Genomic DNA, 20,714 nt, shown 5'->3' on the forward strand with positions numbered 1-20,714 from the left:
CTCGCTGCTCTGGAGAGGCCATTTCTCTTCCTCCTCAACAGACGCCTTTCCCCGTGGCACCTCCCATATGCCCGGTGCTAGGCTTTCTGTTTATGTTCACTGTACGGATACATAAGAAACTTTTGGCTTTTGAATTTGTTGCTTTTCTCTTTTGCTTTTAGTTAGATGAGCCTCAGGATGAAGAAGTTGGCCCCAGTCCTCACTGGCAGGGTATCCCTGAGTGTAAACTAGCAGAGCCTAGGAGGGCTCCTCTCAGTCCTGAGATAGCTGGGTCTCATTCACAACAGAGTTTGAGGAGTGAAGCTGGTGGGTGTTCTGAAGTGGCCTGTCCCTGTGAGCTCATAGCAGTCAGTCAGGCCCTTGGTCTGTACCACCTCTAGCCTGCCCCTCCCACAGTCCCTTCCCATCTCAGTAAATAGCAAGTCCCATTTTCCAGCTTCTCATGCAAAAACTTTCCCCTCACATCTGACACCTAAATCATCAGCAAATCCTGTTGACTCTACCTGCAGGCATATATGCAGCGTCTAACCACTTCTTACATCTCCCCGCTACCGCCCTGGTCTAAGCCGCCATCACCTTTCTCCTTAGTCATGGCATTAGCCTTCTATTTGGTCTTCCTTCTTCCATCCTTGCCTCCCTTCCATTTATTTCCAACGCAGCTGCCACAGAGACCCTCTTAAAAGGTAGGTCACATCATGTTGCTCCTCTTCTTATAGCTCCAGTGGTGCCCCATCTCGTTCTGAGGACAAGGTGAAGTCATGGCCCGCAAGCCTCTGCACACATAGTCTGGCTCCCAGGTCCCTCTCTGACCTCGTCATCTACTCCTCTCCCCCTCCTTCCCTCAGTCCCACCCCCTGGGCCTCCTTGTTCCTCCTTGAACATAATAGATAGGCTTTTACTGTGGGTCCCTTGTTCCCTCTGCTAGGATGCTCTTCTCCCAGATTATCTGCATGGCTCTTCTCTCACATCCTTCAGATCGTTGCTTAAATATTTCCTTCTCGATGAGTCCTTTTCTGGCCACCATTTCCTCCCACCCCCTTTCCCTGCTTAATTTTCCTCCATAGCTCTATTCTCCATCTCACATATTATCTCTATCTACCTAGCTTTACATTATACAATAAATTGTATATTAAGATATTTTGTTATAGAAAGTATAATTTGTTAATTGTCTGCATCGTCCCCACCAAATGTAAATTCTCAAGGGCAGAGTTCTTTCTCTGTTTTGTTCATTGATGATTCCCCCAGTGCTTTAAACAGTGCCTGTCACATAGGAAAAGCTAATAAATACTTGCTGGATGGATAAATGAATGAGTTTTACACGTTCCTCACCATCCAGTCCCCCACTTACTACTTTCTCACCCAGCTCTAGCCTCACAAACTTCCATGCCTTTCACTGAGACAGGAGTTCACTTTGCGTCTTAAAAACCAATGTCCCCCCAGATTAGCCCCACCCTCACTGAGGGAGTTTCAGGTGTTCTAACCAGAAAGTTATCATTCTTGGACGATATCTCGGTTTGGGGACCAGGTGGACCTGGATGTGAATGCTGGCTCTGCCACTTGGTAGCTGCGGGTAAGACCCAGAGCAAGTTGCTTCATTTCTCCAAGCCCCAGCTTCCCCCATGGAGAGTGAGAATATTATCTGCGATCATGGGGTTGCTGGGGGGACTGAAAGTAGGCATGTGTTGCTTGTGCCAAGAGCAGGGCCCGGCACAAAGGTGAGATCATACTGTATACAGTGATCTGCAATTGGCGATCCCTGCACATATCAGTTTTGTACATATATCCTTAGATACTGGTCCTTTAATCCCTACAGGATAGATTCCCAAAGTGGGGTTGCTGACTGCAGTGGTGTGTATGTGCTTTAAAAAAGAGTAAATAAATGGCGCCAGATTATTTTCCAGAAACAGTTGTTAACAATTCATACTCCTGCCAACTGTGTGTGAGAATGCCTGTTTCCCCCCCCCCACCCTTACTAGTACCAGATGTTATCAGTCTTTTTCATTTTTGCCCATCTGATTGGGGGAAAACGGTATCTTGTGTTGATTTCCATTTCCTTTATCACTTGTAAAGTTGAACATCGTTTCATATGTATAGTATTCTGTGATTGCCTTTACTTGTCCAGTCGTCTTTTGAGTTACGTATTTTTCTTATCAATTTATAAGTTGGGGATATGGAGAGTGGCTGCTAATAGGTATAAGTTTCTCTTTGGGGTGATGAAAATGTTCTAAAATTGGGTTACAGTGATAGATCCACAACTCTAGATACACTAAAAAGCTTTGAATTTACACTGTAAACCAGTGAATTTTATGGTATATAAAGTCTATCTCAGTAAAGCTGTTAAATGAAAAAAATATATTTGAAAAGGTGACTTTAATAGCTGCATAAAATTCCCCTTTATGGAATTATCATATTTTATTTAATCACTTCCAATCGCTTCTAATTATTTACAAGATTTTACTCATAAAAAATTCTGATGAATATCTTTGTACATAAATATCTGCTTTTTCTTAGGATACATTCTTGGACAGGAATTACTGGGGGAAAATATATGATTTTTCATAAAAAATAAAATAGTTGACAGTGATTCCATGTCAATCTGAACACTTTAGAGTTTTCTTAGGTTCAGAACGCCATATACAGTACCTCAAAACTGTTGTTGGCAAGGTCCTTCCTGCTATGGTGACACCAAGTGCCACTATAATTGACGCTAGAAAACAATTTCAGGTTCAGTCACACAAAAATATACAGTGTACTTCTTACTTTATGGCCAGTTGTTTAGTTGTTACAAACTGATTGCTAGAAAAACAAAATGAGAAGCGAAATTGCTTTCCCTGGCCCAAATCCATGGGGAACAGAGGCTAATTTTTGCGTAATTTTTGGCAAAAGCAGGAAGCAGTGCCTATGTTGGTTTCATTTCATCTTGTTAACATATGCTGGAGAAAATGTAATAATAATAAGAGTAATAATAATAACGGATACTCTTGACTGGTAACTATAAGGTCCTTCTCTGGGCAGAAAAGAGCCTATCTTCTTGGTTAATTGTGCTTTATAATAAGAAAGAAATTCACCCAGAAGTATCATGAAGGAAAGAGCTTATATTTCCTACCTGTTCTCTAGACCCACCTCAACCCAAGCGCTTTCTCCATCATCGTATATTTAGATTTAGCTGGACAAATTTATTGATGGTGGTTGATGTGTTGATTTCCAGGACATTAGTAATACTTAAGAGAAGAGGCTCTGTGCTGTAATGGGAAGTTTATTGGGCTAGGAGCAAGAATCCTGGATTTTAGTCCTGACTCTGCCATTTACCTGTTACATGATTTTAGGCAAATCATGTGCCATATGTGGATCTTAGTTTCCCATCTCTAGTTGATTTCTAAGGGCCCTTCCAATTCTGACATGCTATGGTTTTAAGGAACAATAGAATTAGATCTCTTCCATTAAGGAGTAGGGCAGGGAACAAATTTGGGAGTTGAGGCCAGAAGAAAGAAATTGAGTCATGTCAGAAACCTAATACGATCTAGGATATTTTACGTTAGGTTCTTAAGATCATCATCAAAAAAAATACGTAAAAAATACATCATTAAAAAATACAACTCTATACATTTACTGAAAATCACAGAGCCATAAGCATACAATGCTGGATTTTGTAATATGTAAACTATACCTAGATAAAGTCTTAAAAATATATATTTGATAGTAATTTTATCTCCAGATAATCATGGGTAGGGTGTATCAAATCATGTGACTTGAGATTCTGCTCATTTACTTGCATGCGTGAAAGTGAGTGAGAGTCGAGGAAGATGTTAATAATCTTGGGAGTTTTGTTGGCCCAGAGAAGCTGCTGGGCTCTCGGGAGATTGATGGAGCTAAAATGTCATTGTCGCAAGGGAGGCAACTATTGATTTCACTGACAAACCATGTAATTATGGAACACAATGCCTAGTTACGTTAATTAGAAGGGAGTGAGAGAGTGGAGCTGGAGGCCCTGCTGGCAGGAGAGAGGAAGAGTGTAGATCAGTCTTCTCTAAGGCGTGGCAGGAGTGAGCAGGGACTGGAGAGGGGGAAGCTGGAAAGTAGGTTGAAGGCAGAAACCAGTTTCAAGGTCTCTATGAAAAAGGTATAAGATTTATTACCTTGAATTACATGTATTTTAAATAAAATCATATATTTAAAAATACTCTAAAATTGTAAAGCACTATATAACTAAAAATATTTTTAACAGGTAATACAGGCATATGGTAAAATTCAGATGGTATAAAGGAATGGCATAAAGAGATAGTGAAAAGTAAGTCTCCACCTACCCTTGTCACCCATTTGTCCTTCCCAGGAACATTCAGTATTTCAATTTTTTTGTGTATCCTTCTGGAGTTATTCTATGAATATGTGTATGTGTGTGTGTGTGTGTATATATATATATATCAATATCACAAATGACAGGGTACTATTCACACTGTTTTTTTGGTCTTTATTTGTTTTCACTTAACAGTATAGCTTGGAAATCACACCTTTATATTGATTTGCCTTATGCTTTTTTAACATCTATATAGTATTTCCTTGTACTGCAATTCATTTAACCAGTCTCCTTTGAAGGACATTTAATTTGTTTCAATGGCATCTGGTTTATTTTCTTAAATTAAAGTTCACTACTAAACAGCAAAACCAGTCCCCAACATGGTGTTATTGATGAACATTTTGGGGTTTTTTTGTTTTTCTTTTTGGTTAATATACCAATTTCTTTTTTTAATTTTTAAAACATTGGAGTATAGTTGATTTACAGTATTGTGTTGGTTTCTGGTATACAGCAAAGTGAATCAGTTACACATATACATATATCCACTCTTTTTTAGGTTCTTTTCTCATATAGGCCATTACAGAGTATTGAGTAGAACCAATTTCTTTTTATTTGTATTTTTTCAGTGAGTAATAGTCTTAGTATCCCCAAGACGTTTTTAAAAAAACTGTATTTTAATGATGCAATAAAGAGCTGCAGGTAAATCCTAGGACAAATCACTTCTAAAGAACTGATTTAGCCTGGCCAAATTGAGTCTGCCAGGCTGGGCAGAGGTTCCTACAGATTCAGGCTCCATTTTGGAAGGGGAGCTCAAGTCTTCAAGAACACTTCTTTGAAAGAGAAGAACCCAGAGAGGTAGCCCAATGTAGTAGAAAGATCTCAGGGTGTGGAGTCAGAAGACTTGAGTCCAGCACCAGTTTTGTCACTAACTAGCTGTGTGACCTTGGGTAAGTCACACCCTGAAAGTTTCAGTTTTTCCCCATGTGTTAAATAGAGGCAGAAATTTCAAACCCATAATGCTGTTGTAAGGATGGGATGAATTAACTGCATTTCATAAAGTGCTTTATAAATATTAATTATATGTATTACCTTAAGGGACAGAGGCATAAAACCAGAATAGCTAGAGCTCCAGTTAGGGAAAATGTGCAGACGTGCACAAATTGCAACCTGAAAGCTAAAAGATGCGCTGAGAAAGAAATAGCTCCTTCTTGGCTTGATATGTACTAATTCAGAACTTAACAAAGGGCAAGGTAACTCATTTTGAAAAAGTTCCTGTAGGTCTACAATTTGAATGTGCATCCTTGTCACAAACTGTTGGAAAGCATACTGCTCTTCTTTATAAACAAATACCTTCTTTTTCCTCCTTTATAGTTCTCTGCATTACAACCCATTGGCCAAGGATGGAAGCCCATAACTGTCAGTGAGCGTGAAAGAGGATTTGCAGGAAAATGCTCTCTATTTAGACATGCCAGTACAGAGAAACCCAGCAGGTGGTTTTAAGAATTGAACCATTTGACATTTCATTGGGATGAGACCTAGAAACAGTACTAGGAAGGAGAAACCAACCAGCATCCTGTGAGATGAGGAAAGGACAGGGTGAGGGAGAGAGACTAGAGTGTAAGTTTATTTATTAACTTAGTTGGTTGCACCGGGTCTTAGTTGCAGTGGGCGGGCTCCTTAGTTGTGGTGTGTGAACTCTTAGTTGCAGCATGCATGTGGGATCTAGTTCTCTGACCAGGGATCAAACCCCGGCCCCCTGCACTGGGAGTGTGGAGTTTTAACCACTGCACCACAAGGGAAGTCCCTTTTTTTTTAGAGAGTAAATTGATGTAAGATTTTTGGAGGATAACTTGACAGTATATATATTAAAAATCAAAATGCACATGCCCTATCCTTTTGCCTCACCTTCCTGAAAAATCCAGTCCTAAAGCCATTGGGTGAGGCAGAGCAAGGTAGGCATCCGTGGTGGGGAGTATGGGGGTGCAGACTGTGGTGTCAGAGACCCAGCAGGGTGAGGAGGTGTCCCTGTGGAGGGAAGATCAGAGTCCAAACAGGTGGATGGAGGTGTCATCATGGAAGAGAGGCCTGGTGTGGGGAGTCAGAGCCTGAGAAGGATGAGGAGGAAATCTATGTAGGAGAGCAGCTGGTGATGGAGAATGAGAGGCCCCAAGTAAGGAGAGCAGACATAGTGTCGGGGAGGGTGACAATGGAAATGGGAGAGTGGTTACTGTACTAGTTATCTATTTCTGTGTAATAATTTACCCAAAACTCAGTGGCTTAGAACAACAAACATTTAGTTTTTATTTTTATTAAAAGAAATTTTTATTTAGTTCTTGGCTGCATGTGGGGATCTTAGTTCCCTGACCAGGGTTCAAACCCGTGCCCCCTGCAGTGGAAGCATGGGACCTTAACCACTGGACCACTAGGGAATTCTCAACAAACATTTATTATTTCAGTTTTTTGTGTTAGGAATCTGGGCACAGCCTAGCTTGGTGCCCCTCGTTTAGAGTCTCTCACAAAGCTACCACCTGAAGGGTCAACTGAGGGAGGATTTGCTTCCAGGCACATTCATGTGGTTGTTAGCAGGATTTAGTTCTTCACGGGCTGTTGACCGAGGGCCTCAGTTCCTCCATGGCTCTTGGCCAGAAGCCTCCCTCAGTCCCTTGCCACGTGGGCCTCTCCATGGGGCAGCTAGCTTCCCTGAGAGGAAGAGAGAGAGAGAGGAAGCACATGAGGAATAGAGGGAGAAAGAGAGAGAGAGAGAATTAGACAGAAGTCTAACCTAATCTTGGAAGTGACATCCCATAATTTTTGCCATAGTCTATCATTAGAAGTGATTAACTAGATCCAGCTCACACTCAAGGGGAGGTGATTACACAAGTGGATGAATACCACCAGGCAGGGATTGTTGAGGGCCATCTTAGAGAAAAATATCTATACTACCCAAAGTGATTTATAGATTCAATGCAATCCCTATGAACATCCCAATGGCATTTTTTACAGAAATAGAAAAACAATCCTAAAATTCATATGGAACCACAAAGGACTGTGAATAGCCAGGCAACCTTGAGAAAGAAGGAAAAAGCTGGATGCATCACACATCCTGATTTCAAAACACATTACAAAGCAACAGTAATAAAACAGTATGGCACTGGCATAGGAATAGACATATAGACCTGTGGAACAGAATTGAGAGCCCAGAAACAAACCCACACATGTATAGTCAACAAGGGTGCTAAGAGTACACAGTGAGGAAAGGATAGCTTCTTCAACAAATGTGTCGGGACACAGGGAATATAGCCAATATTTTGTAATAACTTAAGGGAAAAAAGAAAAAAATTATAAACATCAAAAAATAAAACAAAGCAGTAAAAAATAAAATGTTTAAAAATTTAAAACAACAAGAACAAACCCAAATGGTGTTGGGAAAACTAGACATACACATACAAAAGAATGAAATTGGACCCTTATCTTACAACATACACAAAATCAACTGAAAATGGATTAAAGACTTAAATATAAAACCAGATACAGTAACTGTTAAAAGAAAACGTAGGGGAAAAGCTTCATGACGTGGGTCTTGGCAATCATTTCATGGATATGACACCAAAAGCACAAGCACGAAAAGCAAAAATAGACAAATGAGACTACATCAAACTAAAAAGATTCACCACGGCAAAGGAAACAATTAGCAGAGTGAAAAGGCAATGAATGGAATGGGAGAAAATATTTGCAAACCATATATCTGATAAGGGGTTAATATCCAAAATATATAAGAAACTCCTACAACTTAACAGCAAAAAAAATCAAATAATCAGATTATAAAATGGGCAAAGGACTTAAGTAGACATTTCTTCAAGGAAGATATACAAATGGCCAACAAGTATTTAAAAAACTGTCAACATAACTAATCATGATGGAAATGCAAATCAAAATCACCTCACATCTGTTAGGATGGTTATTATCAAAAAAGACAACAGATAAGAAGTGTTGGCCAGGATGTGGAGAAATTGGAACCCTTGTGCACTGTTGATGGGAATGTAAAATGGTGCAGTCACTATGGAAAACAGTATGAAGTTCCCTCAAAAAATTAAAAATAGAAGTGCCATATGATCCTGCAATGCCACTTCTGGGTATGTATCCAAAAGAATTGAAATCGGGATCTCAAAGAGATATATGTATTCCCATGTTCATTGCAGCATTATTTATAATAGCCAAGATATAGAAACAACCTAAGTGCCCATTGACAAAGGAAGGGATAAAGAAAATCTGGCATATATCTGTATATACATACATGTACAATGGAATATTATTCAGCCTTAAAAAATAATGAAATCTGCCATATGCAACAGCATGGATAAACCTTGAGGACGTTATGCTAAGTGAAATAAGCCAGTCACAGAAGGACAAATAATGCATGTGTCCACTTAGATGAGGTATCTAAAGTAGTCAACTTTGTGGAAAAATAGAGTAGAATGATGGTTGCCAGGGGTTTGGGGAGCAGGGCATATGGAATTGCTGTTTAAGGGTATATAGTTTCCAGTATGCAAGATGACTAAGTTCTAGCGATCTGCTGTACAACATTGTGCTTACAGATTACTGTACTGTAACCGTAAAAACGTGTTAAGAGGGTAGATCTCATGTTAAGTGTTTTTACCACAATAAAAAAAAGGAGAGAAAAAGAATAGTATGGTGCTTAGGAGGTAATCTACATCTTTGTTTGAACCAGGCTTCATTTTAACTAGCTATCCTACCTTGAGCAAATTAGCCTCGCTATGCCTCAATTTCCTTTCTAAAATGGGGATAATCATGCTTGTCTTGCAAGGTATACTGAGAATTAAATAAAATTTTGTCTGTAAAGCAGGTAGAACAGTGCTTGGCACATGAGAGGCAGTCAATAAATAGTAGTTATTATTAAAAAAGAAACCTCCCAGCACAATTATATAAGGGGGATTGATAAAATGAGAAAATATGTTCAGAATATGGAAAGGGAGAAAACTAGAATGAACCCTATGGTGTTGGCTGGGGTATTAGCAGAGTGAGCTCATGGCCAAATGGATAGATAGATAGATAGATAGATATGGATATAGATATAGATATAGATATATTATGTGTGAGTGTTGTGTGTGTATATAAGCACACACAACAATAAAAGAGTATAAAAGAAGCCTCTAGAGGGCCAGGGAGCAGCAACACACCTATAGCAATATCCACACCTAGTGCCCAGATTTGGCTTCTAAATACTATTTTCCATGAAAGAGAACCAAGTCTTCTCAGAAAAATGGCTGATTTCAGGACTGGATAAGTGAAAGTATGAGATGAACCTGGACCATCTTGTGCCAGAAAGTAAGGAAGTGCACAAAAATGATGGGGAAACATTAAAGGGACACAGAAGCCAGGTTGAAGGAGTCCCCACTGGTCAGATCTAGGACAACTTGATCGTCAAAGTAAACAATGATAGTAATGGATTATAACCTATTGAATAAAAGAGGAAGCCATAAGTCTATACTGATATAAATAAACAGGTGAACAAATTGAAAGTTTGATGGGAAATGGAAGATTTACATAGTCTCAAAGGACTTCTCCACAAAATATTTATTAATTACAAAGAATAATTTCACAGTGGAGAAGCCTGGCACATACCACTTTAGTCAGGTGATCAGAGTGAACTCATCAGTAATAGGACACACTGAAATCGAGCTCCACCTGACAGAATGAAGAGTACAGTGTCACTTCTGTCATAGGCCTGCCAAAGGTATGTAACCTGAATCTAATCATGAGCAAACATCAGGCAAACCCAAGTTGAGGGACATTCTCCAAAATAACTGGCTCGTAGTCTTCAAAAGTGTCGAGGTCTTGAAAGTCAACAAAAGACCAAGGAGCTCTTCCAGACTGAAGGAGATGTAGGAGATGTGATAACTAAAAGCACCATATGGGTCTGAACTAGATCCTTTTGCCATAATAGAGCCTTTTGGGACAACTGGTGAAACTTGAATGGGAACTGAGGATTCGATGTTAGTAATCTATTAATGTGAATTTCCTGATGTTGATGGTGGTGTCATAGCTAGATAGGAAAATATCCTTGTTGGGCAAAAAAATACACACGAAATCATTCAGAGATGATGGGGCATCAGGTTGGTGACTTACTCTCAAATGGTTCAGGAAGAAAAATCCAGGACATTCTGTATTGTACTTCCAACTTTTCTGTAAGTTTGTGATTGCTTCCAAAAAATAATAATAAATAATGAAAAGAATGTCATGGTCATGAAAGGCAAGGACAGCCTCAGGAACTGTTTCAGATTAAAGGAGGCCGGATAGAAATGACAAATGCAATGTCTGATCCTGAATTACATCCTGGAACCACCCCCCCCAACAAATTCTTTTTGCTACAAAAAATATTATTTGTACAATAGGAGAACTATGAATATTTTCTGTAGGTTAGATAATAGTATTTTATCAATATTAATTTCCTGATTTTAATAGTTGCACTGTGCTTATGTAAGAGAAATATTTTGTTCTGAGAGATACATGCTCAAGTATTTAGGGTTAAAGGATCATCATGGCTAAAATTTACTCCCAAGTGGTTCAGAAAAAAAAGAAATATGCATATATATTGAAAGGAAATGATAAAGCAAATTAATAAACTATTAACAATTGGGGAAGCTGAGTGAAAGGAACATGGATGTTCCTGCAACTTTTCTGTTAAGTCTGAACTTATTTTATAATCAAAAGTTATCAAAAAAGCACATACACTTTATCCTGGCAATTCCTTTGCTAAAAAAATACCCCACATGTATATAAAGGTACGTGGGTATTCATTACAGTATTATTTGAAATAGCTGAAGACCAGGCTCAAACAAACTGTCCATTGATAGAGGTTTTCCCACATCACAAAACACTGTGTAGCTGTTAGAAATAAGGAGAAAAAATCACCTCACACTCATTAGAAGAGCTACTATTTAATTTTTTAAAAACCCAGAAGATAACAACTGTTGGCCAGGATGTGGAGAAACTGGGAACCCCTGTACAGTGTTGGTGGGAATGTAAAGTGGCCCAGCTGCTATGGGAAACAGTATAGAGGTTCCTCAAGAAAATTAACAATAGAATTACTATACACTCCAGTAATCCCACTGCTGGGTATTTATCCAAAAGAATTGAAAGCAGCGTCTCGAAGAGATATTTATACACATATGTTCATAGCAGCACTTTTCACAATAGCCAGGAGGTGGAAGCAACCCAAATGTCCACTGACAGATGAATGGATAAACTAAAATGTGGTATATACACACAGTGGAGTATTATTCAGCCTTAAAAAGGAAGGAAATCCTGTCACATGCTACAACATGGATGAAGCTTGAGGGCATTATGCTAAGGGAAATAAGCCAGTCACAAAAAGACAAGTACTGTATGATTCTACTTCTATGAGGTATCTAAATTCATAAAAACAGAAAGTAGAAATGGTTGTTACCAGGGGCTGGGGGAGAGGGGAAAAGAAGAGTTGTTGTTCAGTGGTTATAAAGTTTCAGATTTGCAAGTTGAAAAAGTTCTAGAGATCTGTTTCACAAACAGTGTCAATATACTTAAACACTATTGAACTGTGCACTTAAAAATGGTTAAGACGGTAATTTTATGTTGTGTCTTTTATCACAATAAAAAAGGAGTAAATCTAGATGTTCTGCTATGGAAACATCTCCAAAAGAGATCATTAAGTGAAAAACCAAGGTGAGAAATTGCATGTATGCTATGATTCTGCATGTGCCTGCCTGTGTGTGTGTGTTTGTGTGTGTGAAAAAGAGGATATATGTTTGCCTTTGCCCTTAAAAATTCTGGATGGATACATAAGAAGCTGTAAACAGTGGTTACTTCTAGGAGTGAGGCTGGGGCTTAAAGAGGGGAAAAATATTTCTACTTTTTCATTTTACTTTTTATTTTAAAGTCTTCTGCACTTTTTTTTTACCATATGCACATATTATATTTCCAGTAAATGTTTAACATTTTAAATAATGGCTAATGATGGTGCCAGGCATTGCTCTAAGCACGTGCATGGAGTAGCTTATTTAATCTGGAAAGTAATTCTATGAAGTAGGTCCTTTATTAGTATTATTGCCATTTTATAGAAGGGAAACAGAGTCTCACAAGGGTTGAAGAACTTAGACTCTAAATCCCACCATTTTAACCACTACTCTATGCCTCTATGCTTCTTATAAAAAGGAGTCACTCTTCTTCCTTTTGTTAAAGACAAACTATACATATATACATATATGTAATATATATATTATATAATCTTTAACAAGCACAGTACATGATCATTAAATGTAAAAAAAAAAAAAAAAAGCTAAAGTGCAGGGGAAAATCTAACTCTGGATCCTGCCAGCTAAAGACCAGCCTGTTAACCTTCTGGTGTATGGCCATACAGTCCTCAACATATGCACTATTTTCTAGGCTAGTTGAGATTATATTGTACATACAATTTTGTATTCTGCTTTTCTTCCTCTCCATATAATGTCATTTTCCTTTTAAAACATCTCTTCTCAAGTCCTCTTATAAATAGTCATAGTGTTTTTAGAGCTGGTAATGAGGGCCCCAGATTCATTTTAGGGAAGAGGAAGAGTAATAAAATCCTTGGAAAAGAAAAGCATGGAAAAAAGTTGGGAAGAAAAAAGTGTGGGTCTGCAGTTACTAAGAAATGGCTTCTGTTTACTTGTTCATGACTGTGAAAGTCTAGATTCTATTTTCCCTTCTTTCTTTATCTTTATTATGTTTTTGCTCTATTCATATTTGGACAGTTTTGTTGGGGTTAGTATGCCTAAGTGACTGTGTCTGGGGAACAGGCAGACATTTTGGAAAATTTTCAAGGAATCCAGTTTTAGGAAAGCTGGAAAACCATAAGTAGATTATTGCTGTTTTAAGCTACTAAAAAAAAAATAGGATACAATGATGGTGAGTCCTAGAGTATTACAATGTTAGACCCAAAGTACAGAGGTTATCTAGCCCAATTCCCCCTCGTTTTACAGATGGAGAAATAGAGCCCCAGAGAAGTAAAATCAATAACTCTACTCACGAGCGACAACTACTGAGCCCACGAGCCACAGCTACTGAAGCCTGCATGCCTAGAGCCTGTGCTCCGCAACAAGAGAAGTCACCGCAATGAGAATCCCCCGCACCGCAATGAAGAGTAGACCCCGCTCACCACAACTAGAGAAAGCCCGCATGCAGCAACAAAGACCCAACACAGCCAAAAATATATAAATAAATAAATTTATTTAAAAAATTAAAAATTAAAAAATACTTAGGAGTTAACCAAAGATTAACTTATACAACTATAAGTTATATAATTAACTTATACAATGAAAACCACAAAACATTGCTGAAAGAAATTAGAGAAGACACAAATAAATGGAAATACAAACCAAGTTCATGGATTGGAAGACTTAATATTGTGAAGATATCAATACTTCCCAAAGTGACCCACAGGTTAAATATAATCCCTATGAAAATCCAAATGACATTTTTTGGCAGAAAGAGAAAAACAGTTCCTAAAATTCATATGGAATCTCAAGGGCCTCTGAATAGCTAAAACAATCTTGAAAAATAACAGAGCTGAAGGACTCACACTTGTTGATTTCAAAACTTACTGCAAAGCTACAGTAATCAGAACAGTGTGGTACTGACATAAAGACAGACATAGACCCATTAAACCGAGAGAACCCAGAAGTAAACCCTCACATGTATGGTCAAATGATTTTTGACAAGAGTGACAAGATCATTCCATGGGGGAAGAACAATCTTCTCAAGAAATGGTGCTGGGAAAACTGGATATCTACATGTAAAAGAAATGAAGTTGGACCCTTACCTAACACTGTGTACAAAAATTAACTAAAAATGGATCAAAGACCTAAATATATGACCTAAAACTATAAAATTCTTGGTGCAGAAGTTTGAATTAAACTCCTTAGTTCATGTCTCATAAGTTGAGCCTCAAAAGGTATATCTGTTGTTTCATTTGTTTATTCTTTTTTGCTTTATTCCCTGCACCCATAATCAGTTGAATGTATTTAATGACTAACCTTTTATTTATGTTTTTTTAAAAACAGTTCCATTTAGTTTTAATTTAGTTTTAATTTACATTTAATATTCACTCATTTGAAAATATATAATTCAGTGATTTTTCACAAATTTATGGAGCTGTGCAAACACCACCAGAATCTAGTTTTAGAACATTTCCATTACCTCCAAAGGATCCCTTTTGCCCATATGCAGTCAGTGCCCCTCCTATTACTAGTGCCAGGCAATCACTAATCTGCTTTCTGTCTATGGATTTGCCTTTTCTAGACATTTTATAGAAACAAATGACTGCAATATGTAAAAAAAATATCAATCAGTCTAGGCCACACAGCTATTAAAGGCAGAGTCTGCACTAAATTTAGGTCTCCTGATTGCTAGGCCACTGTTTTATAAAACTTCTGAAACCCTTTAAAATCAATTAATTAATCCTTGTAAGAACTCAGTGAAGTAGGTTAGTGTTATTTATTCTGACTTTAGAGCCATTTACTGAAAAAGTGATTAGATGTCTGGAAGCCAAAACTGATTCTACTGTAATTAAACATGTTTTTAATCACTCCAAAAAAAAAACCCAGACTATTAAGTAGGCTTATCATCTTAGGAATTAACTCTCAGTTTCTTGCACAACCAGTTTAAAGATCACCACTCTCACCTGGCATCTTAAATTCCTTTTATATTAGGTGTAAAGCCTGTATTTTCGTGGTAAGATTAGGCAAATGCATAGCCCTTAGATTAGCTGTGTCTCAGTGCTCCTCTAGTCCTCAGCAAATGAGTGAGCGGGGGATGGGGAGTGTGTCACCACTGGACTTGCATAAATTATTAGAATGCATCCATTTGCCTCTTGGTTTTCCTTCCAAATGACTTCCTTCGGCTGCAATTTCTTTTTGGCCCTTTTGCTATGTGGAATAAGCAGGGGACACACAATAGATTTCTTTATGTAATTTATTGTGGTAATTATGTCTGAATATGATAAAATAGTTTGCCAAAGCATACTTTAATTAAGATTTGCATAGAAGATTTTTTTAATCACTAAAGCAAATAAGTTGGGATGTTGAGTTCACAGTTGGAATGGCAGTGGCTGTATTATAGAGCTAGGGAGTAGGTGGGTTTGGAGTTCAGGGCCCCTTGTCTTTCCTTTCTCAGATTGCCTTGCTTCTAGTATTCACTGCTCTCATGCTGTCAGCTTTGGCATTCCACCAGAGCTTGTCCTTTCCAAAATGTATCTCTAGTGCCAAAATTATTTCCTGCCACCATGAAAATGCCCAGGCCCCCAGTTCCCTGATCTCAGCCAGCAGGAGACAAGGGATTAGAGACAGCTGAAAGAAACCTTGGAAAGCATCTCATTTGATTTTATAGATGGGGAAACCGAGGCCTAGAGTGGCATGGTCATGTGTCCAAGGTTAATAGCAGGGCTGGAATTCAAATACCCTGAGGAATGATTTAACCTAGGTGAGTCTTAGCTTCCTCCCCTGTAAAATGGAAATCAAGATATTTACTCAGGTTACTATGAGGATCAAATACAACAAAATAAATGAAAACACTTTGAAAACTGCTGTTTGTACAGGTACCTTAAATTTTTTTTTCCTATTAAGCTATACTGCTTACCTTATGCTAAGGGTTGATAACTAATAAACGTTAGTTAGCATGTGGATCTTCCAAGTGCAATCTGCATTTTGAAAGAGGAGGTCCTGAGGACCCATCTAACCCTAGTGGGAAAAAATGGACAGAGAAGCATTCCAGGTGCCCCTCAAAGCACTTAGCTGGGCAAAGCCATATATTTTAGCGGTAAGAACAAAGCCTGCTTTCAGAGGCCAGGGAGCTAAGAACTTTGTAAAGAACCTGAAAAACTGCCCACACAGTCATTCTAGCATCTAGGGTGGGGTTTGATTACATTAGCTTAAAAGCCCCCTTTAACACTGGAGTTCTGTAATTGTGTGATTCCAGTTGATTCATTTTTACAGCGTACAGTCCTGTTCATGTGCTTTCTCTTCAGACCCAGAAACATGAACACCTATAATATGTCACAAATTGCTGTCCTGATCCTATTGTATATACACTTTTTATTGAGATATAATTAACATATACACATATTGTGTAAGTTGGAGGTGTACAATGTGGTTTAATTTATCCTGATCTTAAAAAAAAAAAGAAAAAAGGACCCAACACACTCACACGATAAGTACACACACACACGCAGAACGCTTTAATAAGCTGGGTTTTTGTAAGTTAATGTAAACATGAAGGAAAAGGGCCACAACCTCTGGCCTTCAAACTGCCAACCTTAATGGAGTAAGTTTGAGTATTACTTAATGATACTTGGCAAGAAAGAAAATCCCAGTTTCAGTCTCCCCCAACCCTTCAGTTATTTGCATGAGATGAAGTCCAAACCAATCATTGCAATCGGTGGCCTGATGTCTGTGTAGCAATGTGAATGGAAGCAGAATTGTTACTTTCTACTTGGAAGTACCTGATGGAGGGATCAAATAAAATTTTTTTAAAAATCACATGTTTATGCCCCCTGTATAAACATGTGATTCAATGAATGAATAAAATACACCAGTGTGATTTACAACAGCGAAGACATAGAAGCAACCTAAGTGTCCATCAACAGATGAATGGATAAAGAAGATCTGGTGTATATATACAATGGAATATTACTCAGCCATAAAAAGAATGAAATGTTGCCATTTGCAGCGACATGGATGGACCTAGAGATTATTAAGTGAAGTAAATCAGATGGAGAAAGACAAATATGATATCACTTATATGTGGAATCTAAAGAAATAATACAAATGAACTTATTTATAAAGCAGAAACAGACTCACAGACATACAAAACAAGCTTATGGTTACCAAAGGGGAAAGGGGGGGAGGGATAAGTTATGAGTTTGAGATTAACAGATACATACTATTGTATATAAAATAGATAAACAACAAGGACTTGCTGTATAGCACAGGGAACTATATTCAATATCTTGTAATAACCTATAATGGAAAAGAATCTGAAAAAGAATATATATATATATATAAAACCAAATCACTTTACTGTACACCTGAAACTAATACAATATTGTAAGTCAACTATACTTCAATTTAAAAAAAAATACATCAGTGTGTTGTAGGTCAGGATTAGGAGGGTAGGAAGCAGGTTATTCCAGACTTTGTATCAAAGGCATAGAAGTGTTGGAGACCATGGCTCATTTGAGAAACAACAGGGAGTTTTTGACCTGAAGTGTAGAGTGCTCTGTGGTGGAGGTTGGAACCACTGGAAATGAGGCTGCAAGGCCAGATCACCAAGGGTTTTATATGCTTTGCCATGGGTTTTGGATCTTATCCTGATAGCAAAGGAGGGCAGAAAGGAAGTAGAAAAGGATTCGAAGCTGGGATGGGCTTTGAAGTTGGAGTGTGGTGGCATGATTATATTTGTGTTTTAGCGACAACTCTGGCTTCTGGTGTAAATTGAATGAGGAGAGGATATTTGGAAGGCCAGCCAGGTGGGTGCAAGGCTAGAGGCAAGCGGCCCGGTTAGGAGGCTCTTTAGCAGTTGTGCAAACAGGATGGGGCCGGAGCAAGGCAGTGGTAGCAAGCAGAGATGGAGAGAGATTTAGGGTAGAATGAGCAGGCAAAGAGGTCTCAGTAGAAGAGAGTGAAATTAGTACCCCCGCCCCCAAGCAAAACCCAATGACATTTACCAGCTAGTCAAATAAGAAAACAGACCCTTGTGGTAGCAGCAGCAGTGAGAAATAGCCCCAGGGTGAGTTGACAATAAATCTAATATGCATCAGCCATGTGATATGGCAGTCAGGGAAGCAAATGCCATCCTTAAGAAGCTAGAGTAGAAGAGTCTAGTGGCTGGACAAGGGACACGATCAGGCAGAAGCGTCTGTGCCCTGGGGTTGGGGCGATGGGGGGGGGAGGTTAGACTCAGTTCCTGCTTTCTACTTTTGAAAGATATAAGGGAATTGGCTTAAACTCGAAGCAGAGCCTTGAACCCAGGTCTTTGGAGCAGACTCTAGTCTGGAAGAATTGTGGGGCTGGAAGACTTGTCTTCAAATTGTTGGACCACCATGGGGAAGAGGGGCAAAGCTGGCTTTGCGTGAAGTTACCAGAGGGCCGGTTTCACTCAGCCTCAAGCCACGAGACAGAGACCCAAGCGGTGGTCTGTGGAGCCAGTGAGTCCTTGTCATTGGAAGTTGTTCAGACTAGAGGGCAGGGACCCTGTACGTGGGAGAACAAAACCAAAAGCCCAAAGCAAAAACAACCAGTGCGAGGATAGAGTCAATCGATGACCTTCGAGGTTCTTGCTGACCCTGTGATGTGTAAGTGCTGGCCAAGCGCGCGTACATTTCTCAGCAGTCCTGCCTCAGGGATGAGGTGGATAACGGTACCTCTCTCGTTCGCTTTCTTATACTACTTTATTCAAAGCAAATAGGTCGTGTGGAGGTCGGCAGACCAGGTGAGTTGCAGCCTCTAAATCACTGTAATTCCGTCCAGGGGTGGGGGGTGGGGGGAGCCTGGCAAAGCCTTGCAATCGTCCAGAGCAACAGCGCCGAGGGATAAACTTTGGCTGGGGCTTTGCCGCACGAGAGGGGCGGGGTTACTTGAATGGGTCCTCAGGAGAAGGCGATTGGCCCCGGGGGAATCGAAGGGGCGGGACTAGCCTATTGTTGCCATTGGTCCTGCGGGCAAGTTGAGGGATGGCAGCGAGGGGGGCGGAGCCCGCGAGAGGAGGCAGTTGACTTGGCGAGAGCCCACCGAGGGGAGCTAGAGGGCCGGCCGGCAGGCGACCCCGCAGCCAGGAGCCGGGAGCTGGGAGTCCGCAGCCTGGAGCCGGGAGTCGGCTGCGCGAGCTCGCCAGGGCCGCAGCGGGGCGAGGGGCGCACGGGGCGTTGGCAGCGGGACGCGCGCCTGCGTCGCCGACTTTGGATGCGGCGGGGACGCTTCTGCGCCCCGTGCGCTCGACGCGAGCCATTCAACAGCTGGCCTCGCGGGCTACAGTCGCAGGGAGCGACTGGGAGGTTTGCAGGTTGAGACTGCGGCGACTGGAAAGAGGCGGCGGCAGCGGCCGTCCGGGTACCCCAGCGGAGACCCGAGTGGAGACACAGCGGCTTCCCAGGCTCCCGGTAAATGCCCTCCGCTCTGCTTGCAGAGCAGCAGCCACGTCCCGCTGCGTCTCGGCCGGCCAGCCGGCCGGCCTGGCCTACGGGAGCTGGGTGCCTGCAGACAGGGCCACTCCAGACCCTCGGCGGGGATCGGGGAGGGGATGCTCAGGAGACCCGGGTCGCTCCGCCAGCCCCTGCAGAGTCAGAGTTTACAGAGAAGCACCTGGGCTCTTCCCCTGGTCCTCTCCCTTCACCCTAGACCTTGCCGCAAGTCCCCTGGTCCTGGCGCCGCACTAGGGGGCGCTCTGGCACCCACTCAAGGGCTCGCTTCGGCCGCTGCTCGCGCCGAGGTCACTCGAGGCATTCCCCTGGGGCACGCTGGCGGTGGCATCCCGCTAATGGGAACTGAAGGTACCCTCTCCTGTTTGGTCCACACGCCACGGGCCGGGCGCTCTTCTTCCCCCGCCCCCCCGCTCCTGTACACTCATCCAATTAATCAGCAGCAGGGCGCCGCCGCCCCCGCCGCCCTGTGACCCGGTCTTTGGCTTCAGGGATTTGTTGAGAGTCTCTCTTGAGGTTTCCAGCGCGGGTGGAATAAAACTGTTCCCAATCTGAGTGGGGTAGCAGGGCTCACCCACGGTCACGGGGTCCTGAGCTTGCTTCCAGGGAGAAACTGCCGTCCCCGAATGCGGGGCAATCAGGTAGTCTTGGTCCTTGGGACTCGCATCTTCTTTACATTTGGTCTCCTGCACTTTGCGATTTTTTTAAAAAGCCAGCCACTACCGGAGAACTTTTGAATGTTGCTATCTCCGAGGAGTGAGATTTATCGGAACACCGGGTTCCAGCATGAGGACTGGTTACCCTTTGGACTTTTTCACTTTCTCTGTATCTTTTCTAGATTGAGAATAAGGTCTCAAAGATCAGGCCCATTTTGTCCTGTTCCTCTGATCTAACTTTGGAACTTCATGCTGTTGAGAGCGTAAACTTGTGCAGGGATAGGGCTCACTCTTCATGCTGAGAAAACCACTCTTGGGGATAATATAGTTGGGGTCTCTCCAGTTCTGAATTTTTTGTTTGCTCTTTAAAGAATGTGGCATTCCAGTAGTAACATTTTTCTGTGCCCTGTTTCTTTGTTTGGGAGGGAGTCCCTCAAAGCATGGAGTGACTTGAAGCATGGAGTAACGGTGCATGAAGATATTTTTACTTTGGCTCTTGTTGAACACAGAGAAAGTGGCAAGTGGAATAGGCCCGCTGGCA

The 20,714-nt window shown here is 40.8% G+C and overlaps 2 protein-coding genes across 4 annotated transcripts in view; both read left to right on the forward strand.

The window, feature by feature from the left end:
• Positions 1 to 20,714, forward strand: part of KIAA1210 (KIAA1210 ortholog) — a 250,774-nt gene that overhangs the window by 60,779 nt on the left and 169,281 nt on the right. The window lies entirely within an intron of this gene.
• LOC131747690 (A-kinase anchor protein 17B-like) overlaps positions 14,208 to 20,714 on the forward strand; it is a 35,126-nt gene continuing 28,619 nt past the window's right edge. The window contains exon 1 of one of the 3 annotated variants that reach the window (XM_067023142.1): positions 14,208 to 14,279. In XM_067023142.1, coding sequence (XP_066879243.1) covers positions 14,254 to 14,279 — 26 coding nt within the window. In that variant the 5' untranslated portion in view covers positions 14,208 to 14,253. Of the gene's footprint in view, positions 14,280 to 19,294; positions 19,479 to 20,714 lie in introns of those variants that run through there. The other 2 variants (XM_067023143.1, XM_067023144.1) reach the window with 2 other exon arrangements.

The sequence above is a fragment of the Kogia breviceps genome, chromosome X (genome assembly GCF_026419965.1).
Source record: "Kogia breviceps isolate mKogBre1 chromosome X, mKogBre1 haplotype 1, whole genome shotgun sequence".
NCBI classification, from domain to species: Eukaryota; Metazoa; Chordata; class Mammalia; order Artiodactyla; family Physeteridae; genus Kogia; species Kogia breviceps.